Source organism: Tyto alba, unplaced genomic scaffold (genome assembly GCF_018691265.1).
Source record: "Tyto alba isolate M040663 unplaced genomic scaffold, T.alba_DEE_v4.0 Super-Scaffold_34, whole genome shotgun sequence".
Taxonomy (NCBI): domain Eukaryota; kingdom Metazoa; phylum Chordata; class Aves; order Strigiformes; family Tytonidae; genus Tyto; species Tyto alba.
The window spans coordinates 3384668-3410527 of NW_024881309.1; the positions used below are offsets into that span (position 1 = coordinate 3384668).

Sequence of the window (25860 nt, forward strand, 5' to 3'; positions counted from 1 at the left end):
ATGAACTGTAAAAACAATAAGCAAAGACAGCTTGTTTTCTGTCTGCCTCGTTGTTTCTAAGGATAGAAGCATGACTTCCCTGAATGTAACGAAAGTTAAGACTGTTCTTCAGTGCTCCACTGTCTCTGTCTTCTGGATCCTCCTTTTTTTTTGGTTGATTTTTTTATTTTTTGGTGGGGGGGCGTGGGATATGAGTGTTGTTTATTTTTTTGGTTTTCAGTTTGGGCAAACTCTTTCTTGCTTGCTGCTTGTTGAACATGGTCTGTCAGATACCCTTAAAGTCAGAAGAGGAAAAAAGAGATAGATTACTTCAAATATTAGTGGTGTGCTTGCATACTGTGAACATGTTCGTTTTAATTTTAATTGTTAATATTTACATCAGGCAAAGTAATTAACGTGGAGAATTGTTTATGAGGTTTGAAAGGACAGTTGTTCATCCTACCAGTACAGGAACATGTGAACATAGTAAGAGCAGGGTCAAAAAGCACAATGCAGTAAAGTACTTGATTCATTTTACAATTTAATTCATTATGTTTTATTCTAAGACCTTTATTATTTTTTTCTAATAAATTATTTGTACAGCTGTTGTTATTAAGGCCCTCCTCTTTCAAACATTTCCACACATTTAACTTTCCTTATGCAAACAGTCTTCTGCAGTGATGCTCAGTTGACTATCTCTTAATTTGTACCTATGTTTTTCTGCAGAACTAAATATATTCATTTTCGAAGCAGTAGTGCTTGTCAGATCTCCAGGAGACATTAAGATACTCTTTTTTACGGTTATTAAAAACACAAAACAAAACAAAACAAAATAACCAAAAAACAGAAGAGAGAATCCTTATATCAAAGTTCTCACTGAAGTTGCTACTGAAACCTGGAACTGAAAGGGTCTCATAAAAAAACAGTTTTGCTCTTTAATGGAGATTGAATGAAAGCCCGAAACTCAGGCTTTGTTGTTGAGACACAAATATAAATAAGAGGCATGGAAATAGTGCTGTACAATGCACCTTACCGAGTTCTTCCAGCATGGAAGAATGGTTACTCATGCCTGGAAAAGTGTCAAGTTAATGCTTCTGATTAGAGATGGGTGTGAAGCTACACAGTTTGGGCTTGGCTTGGCGGCTAACCAAAGTTCCAGGGCGTTGGGATCCAGTCTCTGAGCCTGGCCTCAGCCTCACTTCTAGATATAAGATCTAGATATTTTATAGTACAATTATGATCTATTAAACTAAATTAAATGTTAGATTTCACTTATATCACACTAATTTAAAAAAAGGGCGGTGGGGAGAAAAAGGGATGGAAAGGTTACAGTAACACTGCATTGTAAATTTAATACAGCTCCAGATGCCTGAAGAGGTGGGGATTTTTTAGTGTAATTCTTCAGTTTGGAGAGCAACAGCAGCTGCTTTGTGATCATATTAACTATTTGAAATTTGCTTTGATATTAAGTAGAGCTTCAAAGATACAATGAAAATCTCTTTTTTTTTTTTTAATTAAACACAAAGGCTTTCTTCTGTGGAAAAAAAATGTTATAACTCAGAGTTAAAGGATGAGTGATCATTATTATTTTTTTTTTTTCCCCAGTAGTAACATAATTTTATTGTGAATCACTGCCTACTTCAACGTCTGTCAGTGGCCAAAGCAGGGGAAGGGAATCTTTTTAGAACCAATGGATATTTTCATGGTTACTTGATCGCTGCCCAGATACGTATGCAGATCAAGTAATATGTCCTTGTGAATTTAACTGAAACAAATGTTGATTCTTTATCAATTAAAATACTTCTGAATAAAGATTGTCAGTGGAAAACCAAAGAGCATGCTAAAATCACCTATACAAACCATAGCACTGACTATTTGAGTTCAGCTAATCTCCAACTCTGAGTTTACGTAGGTATTGTCATTACTGTCATTGCTGTATTCTCAGGGAGTGATTCTCCCAGGAACAGAATTAAAAAAAAAAAATTATGTCCTCCATTTAATGAGGACTTCTCCTAGAGAACTTGATTGAAGCCCAATGATACTTAATGGTAACGACCAGTGTGTAATGGGGGACAATAATTCTGTGGAATTAAGATGAGGCACTTCAGCTAAAATGCTTCAGCTGAGACCTGATGCTAATGCATTAGACTCCTGTTGATTGGGAATTCTGCTTCATCCAGTAACATACCGATTAAACATACCGATCCTACAGTGCCACGGTCGAGAGAATGGTACAAGGCAACAACAGACCATCAATACTAACAATGGTCATCTTTGAACCAACATGCTTTTTTAGAAATAAAAAGAGAAAGGTCAGCAATTGCCCTCTGTTTTCAGCAGAAATCATGACATGGAATGTTTCCTGGCAGGTATCCCCCTCTAGGTGCTCTAGGGAGAGAGAAAGGAAAAATAACAAGGTGTATCCCTGGGGAGATTTCCTTCCTGACCTCAGAGTGGTTGGATCAGTTCTTCATCAGGCACGTGAGCAAAGCTAGCTGTGTTTGAGAATTCACCCAGCTGGCTTCTGAAACGAAGCACTGAAGGATCTGTGTCATTCACGAAAAAGAATAATGGGTAAGAGTGGTGGGATAATACTGTGAGTTAGGCATGTAGACTGTAAGAACAAGAAGGGATAGCAAGAATAAAACATAACTGGTCTAAATCAAAATCCTTTTCAGGCTGATGATGAAAGAATGTACCAGAGACCTGCACAGTCAGATTTAGATATGGATAGAAATCACTGTTCTGTTAGAGAGATGAATAATACGTGGACTAATGTCGTTACGGGAGACTAATTCCCCAGGTATAAATTGTGAAACAAATGCAAGTAGTATCAGCAGAGTATAGAGGTATTAGTGGGTGGCAGATTTCTTCAGTGACTGTCCCAACAAAAGGTGGTGTTATTTTAGATTCTGTATGAGTAAGGAAAGGACTGACTGCAACTGCAAAAGAAAAAACACTCAAGGAGCTTAATGTGCTCAGATCTGAAGACTAAATAGCTATTGTGGCAGCGAGTTGCCAGAGTTGTGTATCATCTATTAAAAACGAACCACAGATGAGATTCTACTATGTCCCAGGTAAAGATGAGATTCTACTATGCCCCAGGTAAAGATGAGATTCTACTATGCCCCAGGTAAGCTTTGCAAGTAGAAGGCTGCATTTGTACCATTGTACTCCAGTGATTTCTTGTTTGGAATACAATAGACTGGTTTAACTGTATTCAGAAGAGAATGCACATGAAATTGGAACAGGTGCAAGAATGGGTCATTAAGTGACTAGGGAGAGGATGAGAGCTTGGCTCAAGTACTGCCCTGAGAAGGGACATAACTGCTGTCTAAAAATATCCTAAGGTAGGTCAGAATGGGAAATAATAATTTTAAAGCTAGTGCTAAGTATAAACTGACTAGGAATAAATTTAGGCTGTAAACCATAAGTTTCCTAACCATCAGGACAAACAGGCTTTAAAATAAGAGGAGTACCAAAGGCAAAAGCTTGAAATGGTTGAAGACAATTTTATAAAAGTAGCTGCAGGGTTTGGTTGTCTCTAATAGCAGGAGACCAGGTGTCAGCGACCCAGGAGTTATCTCCTACCCCTGTGCCCCTATAATCTTAGGAGGCCTGAAATGAAGGCCATGTGCATAGTTTTTTTCTGTTAGCCTAGTGTTTGCAGCAGACTCAGGGTCTTGAGGAGGATTTCCCAAAGAATTCAATGGAAGTTTTGAGCTGGTGGCATTTTTCACATTGTTTATCTTATTCCTAATCCAACTATGAAGCAAACACATTATATTCTAGCGTCTACTCCTGTATTACTCGCTCATCCAAAACGCCTATTGACATCAATGGGAGCCCTGTCCAAGTGAAGACAGCAGGATGAGGCCTGACATCTTTGCTTCCACCCAGCTGGAAAATAATAATAATGATGATAATTTTTAAAATCCTCATAGTAGTTATTCTTTTGAAAAGTTAAAATAACATGGTGCTGTGACTAGAGAGTTATAAGGGAAAGTGCATCAGGAATGTAATATTGTTTCCAGATGTACAATGTCATAAAGAATTTTTTCCACACTTGGAATGGTAACAGGAATTTTTTGAGAGAGATCATTTACACAGTGATGAGATATGTTACATGTAAGTAAATGCCTGTATGCCTGGAATGTTTGTACCATATGTCTAAATAGGTGTCTATGACTGATACAGCTTTTATATATATGATGATGTGTATTTACTTGCATATATGATTTGAAGAGGAGCATACGTTAGACTATAGAAATACTAATATAATGTATAGATGGGGGAGGAAAAATTGCAGTACCCAGATAAAGGTTTGTAAAGAAATACAACACTTTGAACTGTGCAGGGGAGGCAAAGAAGGGGCAGTGCAGCTCAGAGAACCTGAGTTTAACATACTAAAGACAGTCCCTCATTGTGGTTTGTGAGCAGGGATTACATTACAGAAATCCACCTGGGAAACAAAAATAATGTGGAGATACAGCACATGCATTTCTTCAGTACTGCTGGGGAATCATTGGTTTATGTCTGTGGCTTCATAGCTAATAACAAGACCCTTGCAGATTTGCAGAGAGAATTTTAAGAACTGCCGCGAACACCGCTTAGAAGCCGGTAACTCCCTGGCTGTTCCTAGAGATGGAGCCTACATTTGGATGGATGAAGGAATAACACATTGCCCTCTTTTTTGCTTGCTTGATTGTCCTCTAAAACTCAAGCAAAGGTGATATGTTGACCCAGCCGCTGGGCAGCACAATATCTCTAGTATTTATGCTGTCTGGGTCAAATTTGGCCCTCAGCTACCATTATCAGAATCCGTGGCCTACCTGACGTATTTTGATGTTCTCAGGTCATTCCCATAGGATTACGTTTTGCATTAACTACTGATTTTAGGTAAAAGAGCATTAGCTGAATAGGCACAGAAGCCAAATTATCATACAGAAGAAATGCCATCAGATCAGGAAAAGAAAAATGCACCAAAACCTCTTGCCATTAATTTGCCAGTGCTGTTGGACAAATCTGAGAATTTAAATCTCCGGGGAAGTTTGCACATCTCCTTTCAACAGCACTAATACAGGTTTTCAAAAAAAAAAAAAAAAAAAGGCCTGGAATATTTTACGATGTTAGGAGAACAAGTGTTATTGATAAATAAATGTTCAGAAGGGTATTGGCAAAAATGCATAGAAATGGTTAACAAGGTAATGGTAAGAAACGTTGACCTTGATTTGTTTAGCTAAGATGTAAAGATTTTTGAAGGTCAAAGGTGTTCTTGTGTAGTGTTTTGGAGTCTAACTGTGTCTGACCCTCTAACATTAAGCTGCTGTGGCCTGCAGTTTTGAAGAGTGAAGCAAACCAGGGGGAAAGAAAGAAGGGGGAGAGAACAGGAAATGGAGTGAGGTGTTTCAGGAAGTTGTCAGGAGTTGACTGATTGATTCCAGATGGAAAGGGTCACCCTTCATGACCCAGGAAATACTCACTGGGGGAAAGCAGTTGGCTTGTGAAAGGGAAGGGCCTGGGAGTTAGAGACCATAGTGGAATGCACATTCCTCTTCCTTTTATCCATAAAACATTGTTTTTTAATCTTCGGTATATAACAATTGGATTGCCATCTTCATCAGGCAATAATGAATGACTGGAGCAAAGCGAAGAAGTTCAGTAATTTTTCTGTCCATAATCTCACATGTTCTTACTCCACATCATCGATAACGAGTTGGCTAGCAGGGTTGTAGCAAAGGCGACAGAGGTCTCTGCTGAATTTCAGCAGTACCTTAGAGATTTCTGCAAATAAGGTCCAAAACTCTGAGAATATTCTGGTCCAGATCTGAACTTCACATTTGGTCCTGTCCCTGAGAATGCTGCATTCATTTACCGTAGGTCCCAGCCTGTGAAACACCAAGTGGCTTTGACCCTCCTGTGATGAATGGGAGAGGTGAATAAAAATGGAACCACTCATGGAGAGAGGTCTGAAAGTGCATCTTCTATTCCTGCTGGCTCAGGGAATAGAGGATGCTCAGCACTTGTCTTCTAAACAGAGGACTGTTTCTTACTATTACTCATACTGCAGGGATCTCTACAACTCTTACTGAAGTGTGGCTCTTGTATCGTGTGCAACATTTACACCCAAACGGTTATTCAAACAGGGAACGTGTGTGTACTTGAAGTCTGCATATCTTATAAAGATCTCATACTGAGAGCATGTGGGTGTGTGTTTATCACATACATACCTTGCCTATGTGAGTTCAGATATGTATATATTATACAGTGTAACTGTATATATATGATATACTTTTTATTTACATTTGGTTACAATTTAAACACTTGTCGTAAATATTTCAGACACTGGAATAATTCAGGTCTATTCCCCTGTTGCCATAGTGTGCTCTGTGCTGGCCAGTGAGAGATTAAAATTTATTTCCATTGTTTAACGGAAAATAATGAAGTGCATCTGAGTGGGTTCAGCTATGTCATGCGGGAAATGTTCACTTTGGATAGGAGTCTCACTCCACCCAAATGTGCAATGATGAAATCAGTTGGCACACAAAAGCAACACATTTTGTGACAAGAATGCTTGAGAAGTATAAGAGTACAGTATGACAAGAGCCTTTTGGAATGAATTAAACTTGTCTCAAGAAAGAAAGGATTCTTTAAGCTAGCATAATCCTGTAGGGGGGCCAGGTTTCTCCTGCTATATGCTGAATATAGTTTTATCAACAATTAGAGCTTGACATTCTCTTACCTAGACTATGACAGCTGTATCTGTGAAAATTCATGAACACATCCAGGGTCAGATGCTCAATAGCTGGGAATTACTGTAGCTGTGTGGCAGCTGAGTGGAGTTAAAGTGATTTACACCGATTAATGGTCGAAACCTGAAAGTTTCAATCAGATGCATCTTCTTTCAGTAGTTAAAACACAGTTTGTTTGTTTTTTCCTAAAAGTTTGTGGGATTAAAGGCACACATATTTCTGGATTTATAGGATTTACAGCTTTGGATATTGTATTGTAAAGGGAAAACTAAGGGGGATTAATTAACACATACAGTTACTACTTCTAAGAATTCATATGCTATTGGAGCCCAGCAACATAAGTCATGGAGGCGAAGGTTTAAAAACTGCTGCTCAATTTGGGGTCCTCAGGCTCAGATGATTTTCAAGAGGCACCGAGCCACACGTATGTCAAAAACCAGCCGTGATATTAGGTACTGTTTTCACGTAGTAGGAGCTGCCATTTTGCTCAGTCAATGGAGACCTGTATTTTCGAAGCAGATGCGGATACATTTGCATGTGTGCGCAGTACAGCAGATGGCTCTGAATCCGCATGTGTGTATCAGAGGGCAAATTGCTGTGGTGCTCCGCAGCCTGCCCTCCTGGTTGGTATATACAGACCTCTGCCATCAGCTGTGCTGCAGTGCGTCATAGGAAACGAAATTTAGGGCCATCTGCAGTAGCTGGTTCATTATACAGTAAGGACTTTATATGGCCCTTAGGATGCTATGTTAAATGGAATTAATGCGTAGAATAAAGGCTGAAAATATTTTTTCCCCTTCTTGTTGGGGAGTAGATCCTGCAGGACATGATGCCATTTTACAAACAGAACAGGTTTTTAACTAAACTGAATAATTAATACTTAACAAGTTGAATTTCAAAGTAAATTGTTTACCTGCCTCCTTTTTTCTTCCCTTTCTACCTGTCTAGGTTGTGCTGTCAACAACAGTGAATGTTGATGGGCATGTACTGGCAGTGTCTGACAACATGTTTGTTCACAACAACTCCAAGCATGGACGGAGGGCAAGGAGACTTGACCCCTCAGAAGGTAGGATATTTGTATGAAGAACAGTACACAAATGAAGGCAAAAGCATGTTACCTATTCCTCCCTTTCTGTTTGTTTTCAGGCGGGAAGGAGAGCTAAGGGGCAACTGCAGAACCTCAGGGGGTTTAGAGAAGGAAGAGGCGGGAAAAGTGCCTACTGCATGCAAAATGTGATCCTCTTTACATCTAAGAGAGTGATTCCCTATCCCCCATTTATTAAATAATTTGTACTGCAAAGATTAAAAACACAGAAACACTAAGTATTATCTAAATTTCAGACTTCTCATTCAGATGGGATAGATTTGATTTCAGGCAAATTAGGCAACGTGACATCTTCGTTAAACAGAACTGTTACAGCACAAGATGTGTATGAAAAAGCGTCACTAGTTCCCTTACACAAACAAAGTGCAAAGCATAACAAGGCACAGAAGGAAAATGACACTAATTGATTTGAGTTTGTTTGGCTAAGCGAGACTCATGGCTGGCCACGGGATGGGTTTTGGACTATGTTAAAGCAATTACAAATACTTGTATCTGTTAAGCTTCAAAATGGTTGGCCCCTCCTCTCCCTTTCCGTACATTCATTACCAATACATTCCGCCTCCCGCACACAGACAGTACTCAAAATTACTAGAAAATGCTATCTGTGTCTACTTTTCCCTCCCCTGCAGCTAGTGAAAGTGAGAAGAGCTAGTGATGTTAGTAGAAAAGACAAGCAAGGATATTATTTCATTATAATGTTTTGCTGCCCCACTTCTTAACTGTGCCCTATATCAACCTAAAAGAAGAATTAATGAACTGGAAGAAAATGATTGAATCAGTAAAGAATTCAGAGTGGTGTTAATTCTCCCCCAGCGGGCAGTGAAATGGTAGAAGGAAAATCCCAGGATTCCTAGCCTAGGAAGCCATCCAGTTTTTCCTTGACTGATTGGATGTGATTGACTGGCTGTTCAAAGGAGTCTCATGTTTTTGGAGCGCTGCCAAAGTTCCCCTCCACCTCTGACCCTGTCAACATTGGGAATGGAGTGATGGATTGACTTTGGTTATGGCCTGGAAACCATATTGGGTTCCTGATGGGATGTATGGTCCAGAGGCCTTGAACATATGGAAGAGAGAAGAAAAAAAAAAAAAAAAAATCTGCTCTATAAAATCAAGAAAATTATTAGAAATTGTCTCCTGATAGGAGTTGAAGGAAACATTTGATATTCCCGTATCTTCTTTACCCATTGATAAACTTAATAAATCGTAATCTACCTCTCTTTCCACGGGCTTTAGCTTTGTGTGGTCATATGCTAATGAGTGGGGTTTTTTTTAAACAGCCTCTGCACAATCATTTAAGCGTTTCACTTTTACACCCACTACAGTTGGCCTATTAGGCTTTAATGACATGATGTTAAGTGCCAGTAATGAATAGGCAAGTAATTAACACTAGCAAGACAGAAAACATGCTTTTATTTATTTATTTATTTATTTATTTATTTATTTATTTATTTATTTATTTATTTATTTATTTATTTATTTATTTATTTATTTATTTGGCTTCATGGAATGGTAAAGCAGCCTTCATGGGTGAATGGCTGGAGGGGACTTGTCCCAGGCCTTTGTCAGCACTAGGGAATTCATGCCAGCTGGGGAGCGGACAGGTGAAGCTGCTCTACGCTACAGTTTGCATCACCATGACCCAGCACTGCTTCATGTGCACAGAAGCTGCTCACACCCATTGGCTGCAAGGGTTTACACCCAGTATTACAAACAGTCTCAACGCCACGTGGGGAAAAAGAAACCATAACCTGATGCTCTGATGTCCTTTTTGTTTTGGTCAGCCACGCCGTGCATCAAAGCAATCAGCCCAAGTGAAGGTTGGACTACAGGGGGAGCAATGGTGATCATTATTGGAGACAACTTCTTTGATGGGCTGCAAGTTGTATTTGGAACCATGCTTGTATGGAGTGAGGTAGGTAGAGGTGCCTCCCTGTTGTGAAACTGAAGAAACGTTCCTTTTCAGAGGAAAGTGGAAGGGCAGCAGTGTTAATTCCTATTCCAATAATGATACAAAACTGGTGGCGTGTAAGGCGGGCCATGTAAACCTCTGTGAAGGAAATTCATGGAGCATGTTTTCTCTGTGGAACTTCTTGCTATGTGGTGGTACGGAGGCCAGCTGCTCAGTAACAGGCATATGGAGACAGGTAAAGGTAAAAAAATAAAGGGTTACAATTTGGGAAGGAGAAAGAATTCCCTCTGGGTCCAGATACAAGCCAGCAATTAACCAATGGGCACAAGCAGTGCCATTTTCCTGATGACTGTCCTAGAATGTATCCTAGGCAAGAAACTAGACCAGATGTATCACTTGCCTGATCTGATGTTTCCTGTATAGGAATAAGCAATGCATTTACTCACAAAGGGTGAAAAGTGAAAGTGGGCGGAATAACACAGACATGCCATCATCATGCCTCTCCTTTTGTTATTTCCTAGCTTATCACGCCTCATGCCATTCGAGTTCAGACACCTCCACGTCACATTCCCGGAGTGGTTGAAGTGACATTATCATACAAATCCAAACAGTTTTGCAAAGGTGCACCGGGCAGGTTTATTTACACAGGTAGGTGATTGCGATTTACGCTAGAGGAGCTCAAGCTCAGAGCCTCTTTGTTTTGGTAATCAGTATTGACAACTCTCTGCTTGCTTGCTTGCTTTATTTATCTAGCCTCTTGCTGTTTGAAGGCCACTCGGCTAGTTGTGACATTTGGACATGTAAGGAGATAGCTTCATTGTTATGCAGAGGTGTTAAGGCACTGTTACTACACATGTTAATATTTTTTCCAGATTAGAGCTCATGCTGTTACAATATGGGTCTGCCTATAGATACATTGAGTGTACAGGAACACGATAGCATTGTTCTACATACTGGAAGATGTTTTATTTATAACAGTATTTATTTTACATTTCCCTCTCGCTGGGGGTAACCTTTCATTTTCAAGATAATCCCAGAGGACAGGGAGAGCATCTTGTATCAAGAGAAGCCAATGAGCTGAGTGGAAAATAAATCTGTTGGTGTTTTTTTTTATTCTTAAATGTATTATCAACTTATTTAGTGCCCTATATTCACCTCTGCTAGCAGGAGAACATTACCTATAGATCTGAAAGAAAAAAATCAGATGGGATCAGATGACCATCTCATTGAACTTTCAGTACCAGTAGTAACAGTGACGTCATATACTGTATACCCTAATGTTTCTGAAGCCTATTAAGCATGGCTGGAGAATAACAGTGTGCCAAGTTCAAAAGGGTGGATTTATATTTGTTGAATGATTTGCTCCCATCAAATCATATCCAGATTTCTCAAAATGAAAGGATTTGCTTAATTTTTCTTAAGCCTCTTACCACCAACAGTCCTCATTGAATAATCTTTACATATTATAATAATCAAATTTTAAAACATAATTTAACTCAAAAATAATAATGAAGATCCAAGAATTTTTTTATTAAAAAATTTAAAGTAAAAGCTGAACTACCTGTTGAGTGAATTAGAATTTTTACAAAAGTAGAAAAAATTTAATTAAAATCTGACACTTTGGGACTTTAGAAAGAACCAATGATTTGTGAGGAACCTGTTACCGTCTTAGGGCATTTTATATACCCTTTATGCTAAATTAGTGTTTAGTTATATGTGGAAAGGTATTTATTCATACAACTGCCACACCTAGAAACCTGCAGCGAGAATTAAGTCTTCAGTTCTACTAGATACTATACAAGCTTAACTAAAAAAGGATTATTTTTGTTATGATAGAGGTCTGATCCATGATTAACTGAAGATACTGAAATGATACCCATTGACCACATCAGACTTTGATTCAACCTCAAAGAGATTAGGACTTTCTTCTGATTTTGCACCAAAATAACCCCAGCGCAATGCAAATTCCTTCTGGAATTATTCCTGGACCTGTGAGATCAGGATCTGGCCAAAAGCTTTTGAAATACATTTTCTTCTAAGGCAGTGCATTCATTCACTGCTCTCTGGGAAAAGACGAATCTGGTGCCTGAGCAGGTTAAACCTATCTCCTTTTCCTGAGAGAGAGCTGGCAAAGCCATCAAAGAGGTTAAAGATTCAAATCCGCGTGCAAACCCGGTCGTGTTTGTAAGGAGACGGGACAGGTTACCTGAGCGGCGTCGGGCACTTCCCCGGCACGGGAGCGGTGTTGCCGATTCCTGTGCGGCACGGGGCTTGGGCCGGCTGCACTCGGCCTGGCGCGCTCACCTTCCGGGGAAGAGAGACTGATAATTATTTAATTATTATTACAGGTTCTTCTTTGCCATTTTCTGCTTCTGGTGGCCTTGCTCTCCCAGCGGCTTCAAGACAAGTATTACTGAGGGCCACCATCTGTGTGCTGTTGGTACCTGTGCTGAATGAGGGTTAGGAACGGACTGACAGGGAGATGTGTAATAGAAATGTGTATTCCTCTATGAAGAAAAGTCATCTTACTATTGTAAAACTGTTTTAAGTGCAAGGCTTCCTTGTACCATCTAGGGGGGACTTGAGTCAGACCGCAGTGCAGTTCTTTGACATGTTAATTAGAGTGCTTCCACAAAAAAGGACATGAAGATGTATGTAGGAGCCAGCAGAAGAGAAGAAAGTTAAATATACTATCCCTGTCCTACTGCTGTTATTGGCATAGGGATATCTGTTAGCATTCTCTGAGGAGTGAGTGGGTGCTTACTGCCATATGTTACAAAACAGCATTTCACAGAAGATGCCGAGCTGTTAGAGCAAGGGTAGAACAGACAACTTTTCAATCTGTCTATTCAAGAACCTGCAGTTCTCCCACCATGGCAGGCAAAATGATAAACATAACTATTAGGTGGAGGCTCACCTGTGTAATCAATTCCCCCAGGTTGTTGCTGCTAATAGCAGTAAAAACAACTTCTAAGCTATGAAAATAACACGGTGGCATTTTTTTTTTTTCTTTCTGCGGCAGTGCTATCAGAAAACTGCTGTGAACAAATGCACTGATTTTTAATCTAGGCAAGTCATACTCGGGCAGCCAAGGTCCTTCTGCCTGTAAGTTGTCTTCAGAACTTTCACAACAGCTTTTGAACCTCTTGAGCAATTTCTATCAGATTTTAACAGAAAGGTAAGAGCATTGAAGATGCGCAGTTCCAGCAGTTTTGTGGAAATGGAAAGTGATCGGAAAGATCTAAATGAATCCTCCACTGAAAGAAAGGGTGAAGAGCTCAACCATGTTATTAGACCGCAGAGAAGCTACCAGAAAACAGCCTCAGAAAACCAGATCAAATGCCACTTCCCACAGAATGCATGTGTGTGTCCACAGCGCTCTGTAAAATGTACTTAGTAGCTGCAAAGAAGCGCGGCTATTTGTTGTCTAGAGCGTAGCAGTCAAATATCATATGAACTACTGAAGAGAAATTTGAATAGATTTTATAATTATTGGTAGGGTAGTCTTGTGCATCTTAATGAAAATCTGTTGGTTTTTTTCATAATAATTGAAGTTTATTATTTTCATAATAATTGATTATTTTCTTGAGACTTGTAGTACTTTATATTGCAATATATTCCTCTGAGCTGTCACAAAGTTTGTAGATAACCTTTCAGAGAATGCAGTAGGCTTAGACATAAATAAGACCGCTTCCCTCTTGAATTGTAGTTGCCTCTATAAATGAGAATTTCTCCTCTAACCTTCCCTTTACTTTCAGCTTGCACTTGGCAAAAACCTAAGAAATGTAGAGACATTACTATCAAGCCCAGGAGACTGAAAAGCGTGAAAACCTGAAAACTAAAAGCATGGGAAGATGTAGTTCTGTCAGAACTAGTAAGAGCAACAACAACTAGCAGCCCTGGTGCTATCAGGGTCATGTTGTATTAAGCCCTTCATAATTATTAAGTACTGAGATATAACCTCACATGAAAAGCGCGAAGGGTCAAGTCATGTGAAAAATACCGAGTAGCTGGCGATAGGTACTTCACAGCTATAACAAGAATAATTATTCATATAAAACCAGAGCTCAGAGGGTTCATCAGGGCCTCACTGCGTCAGGCACGGGCAACCAGTTACAGAAAGACACACGCTTCCATTTTATACATGAGACACTGCCGCGGCAGGATGAAGAAAGATGGTGGAGAAGTGGTGAAGAAAGTCACCACTTGCCTGTGGTGACAGAGGAAAGCTGGAGGTAGGCAGGGAAATAGATCTCGTGGGCTCTAGTCATATCCTTTATTCACCAGAACACCAATACTCTGCTAAAACATGGAAACAGGAAACCAGTGATCTTAGTGTTGGGTGTATCTGCCTATGCCCTCAATATTTCATATACAATCAAATATTAATTTTTGACCTGATTAAACTTGATCTTTTTAAATTTTTTTTACAAGAGTCACAATAAGACAGGTTGTTTGAAGAAGAAAATGATAAACTGTTGAAAAGACGAATATAAAAATTAGATATAAATTTCAAGGGTAAATCTAAATGCCACAGTGGAGCTGTTATGGGAGCTCATATGCGTCCTGTAATGTGTATTTATAATAGGCTCCTTGCGAAGTGTGCTGTGCTAGCATTGCTGTAGTTATGGGTCTGTCAGCGTTTCTGCTCTTAAGTGCTATCATTCAGGGTGCTGCAACTCAGCCATCAAATTCCTCTCATCGCCGAAATGTGATGTGTGGACTTTTCCATAAGGTTCCCAGATGGAAAACTTTTGTAAGAGCGAAGCCAAGAGGATTCTATGGACATCTAACAGTGTACTACAGAGTATAGCAAAAATCTAGAGAAATGGCTTGTTATATGTTAATGGCAGTTGCTGAACCAATTTACGTACTTTAGTAGTTAAGTATATACTTAAAGTGAGAGATAAAGAGTCTATTTTTAAATCACTACAACTAAACATTTAGTCCCCATGTGTACCTTAATCTGGTGAGAATACGGGTTGCAAAGATTTCTCCATATTCTGAATTGCTTTTCTTTCATCGGCTGGTCCTACAATAATAAGACATTTGTTCTCTGCTGCTAATCTAGCAGTAGCCTCATATTCCGCTTTTAATACTACACAAATTCAAATTCTCTGGCGCTGTAAGTAGTTCCATTATAGTTCTCTTGGCTTTAATATCACTTACATCAGTTTACGCCAGCTGAGGATCTGTCTTGTAGGCTTTCATATCTTAAGTTTGATCACAGCTCTGCATTTACTTTGTCATAGAGATGCTAACCTGGAAATGTGTATATCAGGGAGATTTTGAACATAATTTTCCTCTCTGAGCAGAAATCCTCCAGGGGTTAACTTGTCAGTGCAATGCAATATAAAATAATCTGTAGGATATGTTGGACTCCTGCGTTGTACTGTATCAGTCTCTCTGCCACGTACCAAGGATAGGAGGGTACTGGTTTGCTAAAGCTTGTAAGTAGATTTGAGAAAGTCTTGTTATCTGCTTGTGGGAAACAACACGTACAAGGATGCAGTGAGCTCTACAAATTAGAAGAGCGAGTTCACTTGGCCAGAACACAAGCGGTGTGGCAGAAAGCTTTTGCAGAGAACAGCTCCCGCCTGTGCTTCAGCCCGCCAAAGACACCTGCAATAGGAGGCAGCCGTGTTGGTGTGGGGTGTTTGGAACAGCCGTTCCCAACGCAGCAAACAGAACACAGGACCACTGGCAGAACGCTTCTAGCACCACCCTGCCAACTCCAGACCACAGCCTGCCCCTTGGAGCAGGCTGACCAGTATGTACATACCGGGATTCGCATGATCGTAGCAAGTGAGCTTCTGTAGGGCAGCAACATGGAAATGTTTTACTCTGTAGGGTGAATACCAAGCATCGCTTTGCTGTTGGCTTGAGTGAAGGTAGTCAGTAGTGCAAAGTTTGAATTCAAGCCTTTAAGGCCACTGGTGCCTTCTTCTGTATGTTAATGTCTTTAAGAAGGTTATGCATCATGCTGGAAATACTACACTCCCTCTGGCTCACTTTTCTGGGTTCAGGATGTTTCTAGAGGTGGGCATACTTTGTTTCTTCTCATTCATACTTTACAAACAGAGGACTTGCTGCCCTTTGGAGTAAAGCAAAGATGAGCTGCAGAACTTTGCCAAGGTCCCTGAACGTGGCCCTTTTTCGACTGGCGGAGAGGGAGAGTGCACATTTCCCAGGGCGTACACTGGCAGTATCAGGGTGAGCCGTCACTCTTGGTAAATCGTGCAGATCTCCATAACATCATCTTCTTTCAACAGGCATAGGTGCTTTGATGTGTGGTGAAATAATGAATACTTTAAATGTCAGCACTGTTATCACCGGCTGAGTCGGTCCCCATTGAGATGAATGGGACTGAGCTGCTGTTTCACGTTTTGCAGATGTCATGGCACCGTGTCTCAAGTGTGAGAATTTTTTTTTTTTTTTTCTTCTATCTCTGTGATTCTCAATAGCTGGACAGTTGTATTTAAAATTAAATTGTGGATTTTGGAGGGTAAGGAACAATTTAAAAGAGGAAGAACTGGGCCATACTCTATTCGAGCCTTGCCATAAATAAAGGCAGGCAGGCTGTGGGGCAGTTAGACCTCTCCCTGCTGCTGACTGTAACAATCCTGTTGTTAAAACAGTTATGCTAGAGTGAGGTTTTTAGACTAACCAACAATTTAGTTTATTCACTAAATGGTTGCTCTTTTTTTGCATACGTTCTCATCACGTCATGCACAATTTTTTAAACTATGCTCTGGGAAATTCAGGAGACCCCTTGTGCCTGAAACACTGGATTTGAGAGTTGCCAAAGGGATTTTGCTGTACCTGAATCAGTTTTCTTGGGGGTTTCACTTCAGATACATGATTTGTAGGAAATAATGAGCCGCCTGCTTCTGTGTCAGACCCCTTTATGGTCTCTGAATTCATGAACCGAAAAGCATTTGGATAGAATTCTGGCATATTTCTATGTAACACATAGATAAATCACTACTGCTCCAGTAGCTCTTTTTCTCAGTGGAAGTGGTATTGTGGTGAAGCTCTTTAAACTTGCTGGTGGATTCTACATCTAGACCTTCAGTTGTAAAGGTACCATTTACATCTACAAATGTTGGATGTTCATTTTTAACAGGATTTCATGACAGATCTTTTTGTTTCATTAATGAGTAAAACTAGTAGCAGGAAATTTTGTTGCAAGCTGTACAGAAAACCTTTTGTGCTGAAAGACATAATACATACATTGATTCAAAATGGCTGAGTTCTTAGAACAATTCAACATTGTTGAGAAATTATTTGCCGCTATTTGTCTATCAGAATGAAAATGTCCATGTCAATCCACTGGAAAAATGTTTGTTGAATAACTGCCAATTTCTTCCTCCCGAATTAGCATTTTGTATATTCCCATTAGCTATTTTTAGTGAACTATGTATACATATATGTTTAAATTCCTATATATTTTACATTGCTTTTGCTTAGCTTAATATATATAACTTAACTGATTAGACTTGTAATCAAGAAGAGAAATGGCACATAATGATGTATAGGCTCTTGAGAGAATTGGCCTATAATTCTCAGGATTATTGGCAAAAAAAAACCACCCCCACCCCCCCAAAAAAAACCCTGCTCCCCAAATGGGATGTAGATTCTGTGGCAGTTGAAATGTGTATTATTAAACTCCTTAAGCAAACCAGAATGGCTCCCAGTGGAGAGCAAAGACATTCTAAGTATAGCCAAGACTAAATTCTCAGGTCTGGGTTTTCTCTATTCAATTCCCACTTGATTATCTCCTGTAATATTTAAACTTCATGCCATGCCATAATTATTTAATAAAAAGTAAATATAAAACGTATCTCAGTGGGGAATATGACCTTTTACCTTCATGTTGTTATACCAAAGACAGACACAGATAAACAGTGAATCTGGATCAGTATAATAGTCTGTCTCACTTGATAGTTTCATTCTCCTGGTGTCTGAGATGGTTATCCTGTAAGGTGCTGAGTATATTTTGGAATTCAGTAAGTGCCAGCAGCATCTCCTGCAATCAGGTGTTTTCAGCTGTGCTGATGTCACCAGTTATTTTAAAAAAATATATTTTTTTTTTTCCAAAAGAATCACAAATAGTACAAGAGGATAGGAGAAGCTAGCACTGAAATTAGAACAGCGCTAAAGGACTTACATATGTTACTTATTAAATGCGTCATGGAATTCTTAGCAAGATTCTCAGCGTGAATGTGTTGTTTGAATTATAATGCACGTCCTGAAGTATGAGGAAATTCTAAATAAACGTACCTGTGACTGTATTAGTAAACACTGGTAATCCTAATGTATCAGAGGCAGTCAAAGCCCATGAGTATGCAGAATGCTACAGAACTGACTTTTGGTTTCTGTATTAACTAGAATTGGAGTTTAATTTTGAATAATCAGCAATTAGATTATTATTGCCACGATTTCATAGTAGAGAGTATTAAAGTGTCTGGAGTTTTATGAAATCATCAATGATGCCAGTAGGGCTCTACCAGCTATTACTAACCAAGGATCTGGGTCAAAATATCTTGGTTTATCCACTAGAGATTAACATCATTACAGTGAAGCGGCTGTGTATGCATAATAGCCACACACCACTGGAGAAGTTAATGTGTCTAATGAATAGCTGTGCCCTAGTTTGTGATGGCAAAATGTTGTGGGGTGTGTGTGGTGTGTTTATTATGTTTATTAGATGACCAGATACAGGACTCTCGATTTCTGACTGTGTAACAGACGTAGAAGACCACCCGGTCTAATTTGCATTTGTACCATAACTTGCTATATTCCTGCCATGGTCACTTTTGTCCAGAGTAAATACATTCATCCTTAAAAGGAGTATTTTGTGACAGTGCTTCCCTGCTGTATCTTTGAAATTATTCACTCAGCCTTTGATAGATGGTGAGAAATCAGTGTTGGAAACGGAAGCAGTTTTAAGTGCAAAAGTCGTGAGTTTTTGGTTCTCTTATTAAGCCAAACCCACAAGTGTGACCCTTTGCAATACTTTCAGTAAGAAGTTTTGCAAATAGCATGCAGCGTTCACATAAATTTTGTCATTTGCTTCAACATACCTGCCTCTGAATGTATTTTCTGGAATACTGACAGATAACGAGCATGTAAATTCAGTTCAGCTGTGCCCACCAGAATGAGGTGTAGGGTGCGTGTCCATGTGTGTATATACACGTGAACGCACAGAATTCTTTCAAGGCTTAGCTGTAAGCAGAAAGGTATCACTAATTCTTTACCAAATCACAGGCACGCTGAGGGACTGTGCAGGAGCACCACGCAGTTCATTATACAGCTAAAGGCAGAAATGTCTGTACAATTAAATGGGTGGAGTTGGGGGACCTGGTCTGTACAACCCAGTCCAACATTAACAGCTTGCATGTCCCAGCTTTCTTAGCAGTAGGGTCAGTATTATCTTTGAAAAGAGATTAGGGATCCTTGTGCAGAAGGTCCTGTAAAGCTTAGCTTACTCTTCAGCCTGTCTTACACACGGTGATCAGGGCTCGCCTGAGCAGTCAGCAGTGCACACCTAGGAGCCCCAGCAAGGAGAGGTTTTCTGTGGAGAAGCTGTGAAATGCAGCTTTCTTAGGTAACAAACCTTAGAGTCATACAGAGAAATATATACATACACACTCATATAATATGGCGGCTTTTTTTCTGTTTTTCTTTCAGCTTTAAATGAACCTACCATAGATTATGGTTTCCAAAGACTGCAGAAGGTCATTCCAAGACATCCTGGTGACCCTGAACGACTAGCTAAGGTAAAATACTTTTAAGCATTTCACTGAGCACGCTAAATATGTTCTTTCACTTCTAACTCATAAAAGAGACAAAATTGCATCTTAAATGACAGTTACATCTGGACATAAGTTCCCCAATTAGTTGTAGGTCCAAACAAGAATGTGATCACATAGAACTCACAGCTACCAGTAATTTTTACCTATTAGAGCTCAGAAACTGTCTGTGAATTTGTTTTGCTGCTAAAATGAGAGTCCAATGCTGACATCTTCCCAGTTCACATTCATGGACCCTTGCATTTATCCAGATTGGCAAATGTCGGAACCTAAATAATACATGATAGACATAAAGGATTTATTGCAGAGGTCTAACCTTAAGGGAATATTTTAGTAAAAACACTTAAAGATCAACTTTTTCTGTAGCAACAACTGCAGTATGCATGTGTTGAAACAACTCAGGATTTTATGTCTGTAACACTGCACACTGTGTTGATGCAGCACCTGGCACAATGGGAGTGCCATTAATGAGTATATTCCTAGATTTTATTGCAGTACCAAAAGTATATATTATCATCTTTGCACGATGAAAGACTATTGTATTCAGTGTACTGTGCATTTTTGTTCCTGCAACCAGAGGTAACGTAAGATACCTACTAGCTAAAGTGTTTTATTTGTTTGGTTAACATTATTGAGAAATAAATGGACGTGGAGATTAATCAGATTTTTATGTGTCTGTACACAAAAGGCTATACTGAAATTCAGTAGGGACTGATGTTCCTATTGAAATTGGCTACGTCTGCAAGTCGTCTCTGGGGTTGGGGCCGGCGTGCCCAGCGCAGCTTCAGGACTCTGGAGAGCTCCGGGCCGGAGCGGGCGCTGGGCACACGGCGGGTGCTGTGGGTGCTGGGCACATGGCGGGTGCTGGGCACACGGCGGGTGCTGTGGGTGCTGGGCACACGGGTGCTGGGCACACGGCGAGTGCTGTGGGTGCTGGGCACACGGGTGCTGGGCACACGGCGGGTGCTGTGGGTGCTGGGCACACGGCGGGTGCTGTGGGTGCTGGGCACATGGTGGGTGCTGTGGGTGCTGGGCACACGGCGGGTGCTGTGGGTGCTGGGCACACGGGTGCTGGGCACACGGCGGGTGCTGTGGGTGCTGGGCACATGGTGGGTGCTGTGGATGCTGGGCACACGGCGGGTGCTGTGGGTGCTGGGCACACGGCAGGTGCTGTGGGTGCTGGGCACACGGGTGCTGGGCACACGGTGGGTGCTGTGGGTGCTGGGCACACGGTGAGTGCTGTGGGTGCTGGGCACATGGGCGCTGGGCACACGGCGGGTGCTGTGGGTGCTGGGCACACGGCGGGTGCTGTGGGTGCTGGGTACATGGTGGGTGCTGTGGGTGCTGGGCACACGGGTGCTGGGCACACGGCAGGTGCTGTGGGTGCTGGGCACACGGGTGCTGGGCACACGGCAGGTGCTGTGGGTGCTGGGCACACGGGTGCTGGGCACACGGTGAGTGCTGTGGGTGCTGGGCACACGGTGAGTGCTGTGGTGCTGGGCACACAGGCGCTGGGCACACGGCGGGTGCTGTGGGTGCTGGGCACACGGCGGGTGCTGTGGGTGCTGGGTACATGGTGGGTGCTGTGGGTGCTGGGCACACGGGTGCTGGGCACACGGCAGGTGCTGTGGGTGCTGGGCACACGGCGGGTGCTGTGGGTTCTGGGCACACGGGTGCTGGGCACACGGTGAGTGCTGTGGGTGCTGGGCACATGGGCGCTGGGCACACGGCGGGTGCTGTGGGTGCTGTGGGTGCTGGGCACACGGGTGCTGGGCACCCAGCACCCAGCCAGTGCCCGCCCCGTGCCGCCTGCCCGAGCGACTGCTGACGGTCGATGCCGAGCTTGAGGTGCCGTAAGGGGTTCATTGTTTCAGCTAGGTGGCAGATAACAGCTCTTTAAGGCACCCAGTTTTCCGAACAACCACATGCTGGTCAGGGTAGGAAATACTAGCCCAAGGTTTTATTTGCAGTAAAATCCTTTTCTGTTAAAATGTCAATTTTATGCATCTGCTCATCCTCCAGGAAATGCTGTTGAAACGAGCTGCTGACCTAGTTGAAGCACTGTATGGAACGCCACATAACAACCAGGTCAGAACGACTGCTCTCAAGAGGGGAGTGGAATATGTTCAGGTTTAGTAATAAACACTAGAAAATTTCTCCAAGCACGCTCCTGAACTTGTCCCTTTGGCTCTGCAGGACATCATTCTGAAGCGAGCTGCAGACATCGCCGAGGCTCTCTACAGCGTACCAAGGAATCCCGCACAGATCCCTGCGCTCTCTAGCTCTCCTGCTCACAGCAGTATGATGGGAATTAACTCCTATGGTAGCCAGTTAGGAGTCAGCATTTCAGAGTCAACACAGGGGAACAACCAAGGTAAGATCGTGTTTATGTAAACAACGACAATTTGAATCACAGTTGCTTCCAGAGTAGTTTATCAACTTCTTCACCTGCTCAGCTCATGAGTGGAAAGACGGCTCTAAACCCTCCGCGTGAGAACGGATGGGTGCTGCCATTGTGGGTGACACCACGTCTGCACCAGGTTCCAGGCACCACATTAGCTAGGGCTGAAATAACTTTTATTTTTTGATACCAGCTTAACCCTGAATTCTCCTTCTGCTCCCCTCAATATCTTTTTTTTTTTTTTTTTTTTTAATACTTCTCTATTACATCTCTGTTTGCATAAAAGACAAGAACAGCAATTGAAAAAAAACCTCTCACAGTTAGAGGTGGGGAATTTTCTTTTTTTTTTAAGGCTGCTTCTTCAGTGTTAATTTTACCAACTTGTATATGTTGTATGTATTACATTCACTCCAGATATATTATTGATTGTTGGGAAAACATGCCATAAAATTATGTATTAACGGTAATACATCATGGGAGCAATATCCGCTTTGAGTATTTTCTGACTCTTGGATCTTTTGATTTTTAACACTCGATTCCAGTAATGTACAGTATGTGGCCAACTGCATGAATGCTGTGTTTAACCCTCTAAGGCAGTAAAACCATGTCATATGAAGTTAATATTACATATGCCATGTTCAAAGTCATCATATAGATAATTTTGCTAGATTTTAAAATAAGGTCTTGCCAGCACTGAATTAGAACTTCATAATATAAATGGGTAGAACTAACCTGACTAGTTATCTAAATGGTAACCACTTTTAAAGTAGTTATTGGATCACTTTCTAATGAAAGCTTTTCTATGGAAAAACCTTTTGCAGCTGTAATAAGAGCCTTGTAGTTTAATGCTGCTAGCTATGGTGTTCTACAAGTCTCTTTTTGGAGAAAAAAGGAGGATAACTTTTGATTCTCAAATATTTGTGATTATTTTTTTTTAGGACAAAAAAATGGTTTTTATGTACCCGGTTTATTCTTTCCTCCAAGTAGAGTATCTTCAAAGTCAAGTCGCAAACTGTATATGGGTTAAAATTTCCCTTTAACAATGCAATTGCTTTATTTGTAATTCATCAATAATTTGAAAAGTATAACTTCTCCTCCCCTAAAATTGTAGAAAATCCCACATATATTAAATTCTACCTCAGAAAAGATAAGCACACACAGTGTTTTCCAGCTCTGAGAACAAATTTCAACTTTTAACAAATCAAATCTAATTAGAAAAATATACATCAGTTCACTTAAAATGTTAGTTTCCCACATTGGTTCAAAACTTAATATTGCTTAACTTGAAAGCATATGCATAAAACCCACTGAATTTATTGGTTCTCGCTTAACTGTTTTAATTACTCTGGATTTAAATAACAATTTATTTAAGAAATTTATTAAGCAGGGAATGTACAGGAGAAAGTTTTAAGCCAAATCCATTGACATTCTTTGAAGTGTGGTTTGCCTTTTTTTTTAGGTTATATTCGTAATACAAGCAGCATCTCACCCCGGGGTTACTCATCCAGTTCCACGCCTCAGCAGTCCAATTACAGCACTTCCAGCAATAGCATGAATGGCTACAGCAACGTCCCCATGTCAAACCTGGGCGTTCCAGGCTCCCCTGGATTCATTAACGGCTCTCCAACAGGATCCCCCTATGGCTGTATGTGCTTTCCTGGGTTTATATTTGATTCTTGCAAAAGGTTCTGATCTGTGGTCTTTATTTAGTATGATCTATAAAATGTACCCCTTTTTCAAGAAGAATAGAAGAATAGTGAATCTTACTTGGTTTTTCCTTCATTTTTTTTTATCTTTACACAGATTCCTAAGTAGCAAAGGCCACAGAGAGAAATGAGGTACAATTTGCAACTTTACATGATTTAAGCAAGTAGCCATTACTTTTAGCATAGAGACTACTCTGAATCTTATGTCAAAGACACTCTGAAAGAATTTTTATGTGTATGAACTACATTAACAATCTCTAAGAGCTTAATTGTGGATTAATTTCCTGCAAAACTATATTACCTTGATAACCAGAAATATAACAACAATGTAGCTAAGTTCTGGAAGTTGGTATTATTGCGTTTCTTGTTACTAGTTTTACCATGAACAAGTCACTCTTCCTTTCATGCCTTGATTCCTTCTGGCAAAAGTGTGTATGTGTAATACATAGATATATGAGTGGAGGAACAGTTAAACAGCTGTTTACTTACTGACTCCTTATTTCTTTACCTGCACTGTAGCTTACGGAGGGTATAGCTCTCAGTGATGTCAGGATCAAAACACCTGGTAGCCTGCAAAATACTGTTTTATTTACATTCACATCATCTGCATAAGGACTGACCCACTTTGCAGTGATGATGAAGGCTTCTTGCTGGTCTGAAATCAGCAAAACAATATCCCATCAATCTGAGTTGTAATTTAAGGCTAAGATGGAACTCAAAGGATGTGCAGGTACTCTTGATACTTCCCCTTTTCTGGAGCTTTGCCATTGACTTCAATAAGGAGAGGACCGGGTCGGCAGTGTATTGTTATTCTGACTTCAAACTAATACCTCTATGAGATTTGGCGATTCACTTGAACCCACGTGAAATACGGTTATTTGTTCCTTGTTCTGCTGACAAATAGCTGCTGTTTTTCGTGGAAGGTAAGCAAACAAATTGCTGAACAAACTATTGGATATATAATGGGACTTGTTTTTGCAGGGTACTTCTTTAAAAAGAAGCCAATTTAGATTAAAATCTAAGTAACAGCTTAAACTCTCCCCCCTAAATTCTCTGCCTTCCCAACTTCCAGAGCATGGACTGTAAGTGGACAGGCCATCACTGCCTACTGTGTTAGTTCATATTGACTCTCTCCCTTGATGACTTACCATTTTCTGGTATCCTCACCCCTTCATTTTGAAAGAAGAACGACCTCTCTTTTCTAACTGCCTCTCTACTTTAGAGTAACCAGTCAAGCCGAGGTGAGAATGAGATCTTTAAGAAGTAGAATGAGTAATCAGAAGGTAGGCATTTTAAGCAGTTTTACCAAACTTCTATAATTGCATTTCTGATGAGGATTCACTTTTTTCTTTTGCAGTAATGTCTTCAAGTCCAACAGTTGGCTCCTCCAGCACTTCTTCCATCCTTCCGTTCTCCTCCTCCGTCTTTCCTGCTGTCAAACAGAAGAGTGCCTTTGCTCCTGTCATCAGACCCCAAGGGTCTCCTTCTCCAGCCTGCTCTAGTGGCAATGGAAATGGGTTTAGAGGTAAGAAATGTACAATTGATACTCAGCCTGCGCACGTAAAGCACTCTGTGTTAGTCTAGGGGAGCACAGTAGTCCTCTGAATACCATTACACTGATAGTACAGGACTCAGCAGTGAAAATCTGACCCAGTCCAACGGGATTAAAGCAGTGCTCCAAGCTTTGTCTAGTTGGTTTTAAAACAACAGGGGACAGACACTCATTTATACCAAGAAGGATTTGACCCATGCTGCATTTCAATACCAGCTCTCTTTTGTGAGGAATGACTTCTCCTGAGGCTTCAGGGACTTGTAAAACAAACGTCTGCCCTGCAGAGTTAATACACAGCTCTGTACGTAACAGCCGATGTCATGAAACCTGCTGCAAGGTTTAGGTTCATACCGGGAATTGAGCCCTATAGTACATTTACAGCCTTTTTAAAGGTGATCTGCAAAACAAATGTGAGTATTAAGATAAGAATGGAAACCTGTACTAAATTCTTTCTTTTAACAGGCTGTGGGGGGGCACGCAGCACATAAATACCCTCCAAGTCTCCATAAAAAATGCCTTTATAGGGCCTGAGAAGTCATCTGGCTCCTTCAGACTTCACTAGAGATACCATAGAAAACACAACTCTGGGAATTCAGCCATGCCAAGAGCCAGTGGTAATTCTAAAATGAGCCCTACAAACC

At 40.8% G+C, this 25860-nt stretch overlaps 1 protein-coding gene across 2 annotated transcripts in view; it reads left to right on the forward strand.

The window, feature by feature from the left end:
* Positions 1-25860, forward strand: part of EBF2 (EBF transcription factor 2) — a 148308-nt gene that overhangs the window by 109917 nt on the left and 12531 nt on the right. For both annotated transcript variants that reach the window (XM_042801561.1, XM_042801562.1), the window contains exons 8-15: positions 7680-7797; positions 9618-9748; positions 10267-10393; positions 19439-19527; positions 21583-21648; positions 21757-21934; positions 23421-23606; positions 25025-25192. In XM_042801561.1, the coding sequence (XP_042657495.1) occupies positions 7680-7797; positions 9618-9748; positions 10267-10393; positions 19439-19527; positions 21583-21648; positions 21757-21934; positions 23421-23606; positions 25025-25192 (1063 nt within the window). The remainder of the gene's footprint in view (positions 1-7679; positions 7798-9617; positions 9749-10266; positions 10394-19438; positions 19528-21582; positions 21649-21756; positions 21935-23420; positions 23607-25024; positions 25193-25860) is intronic.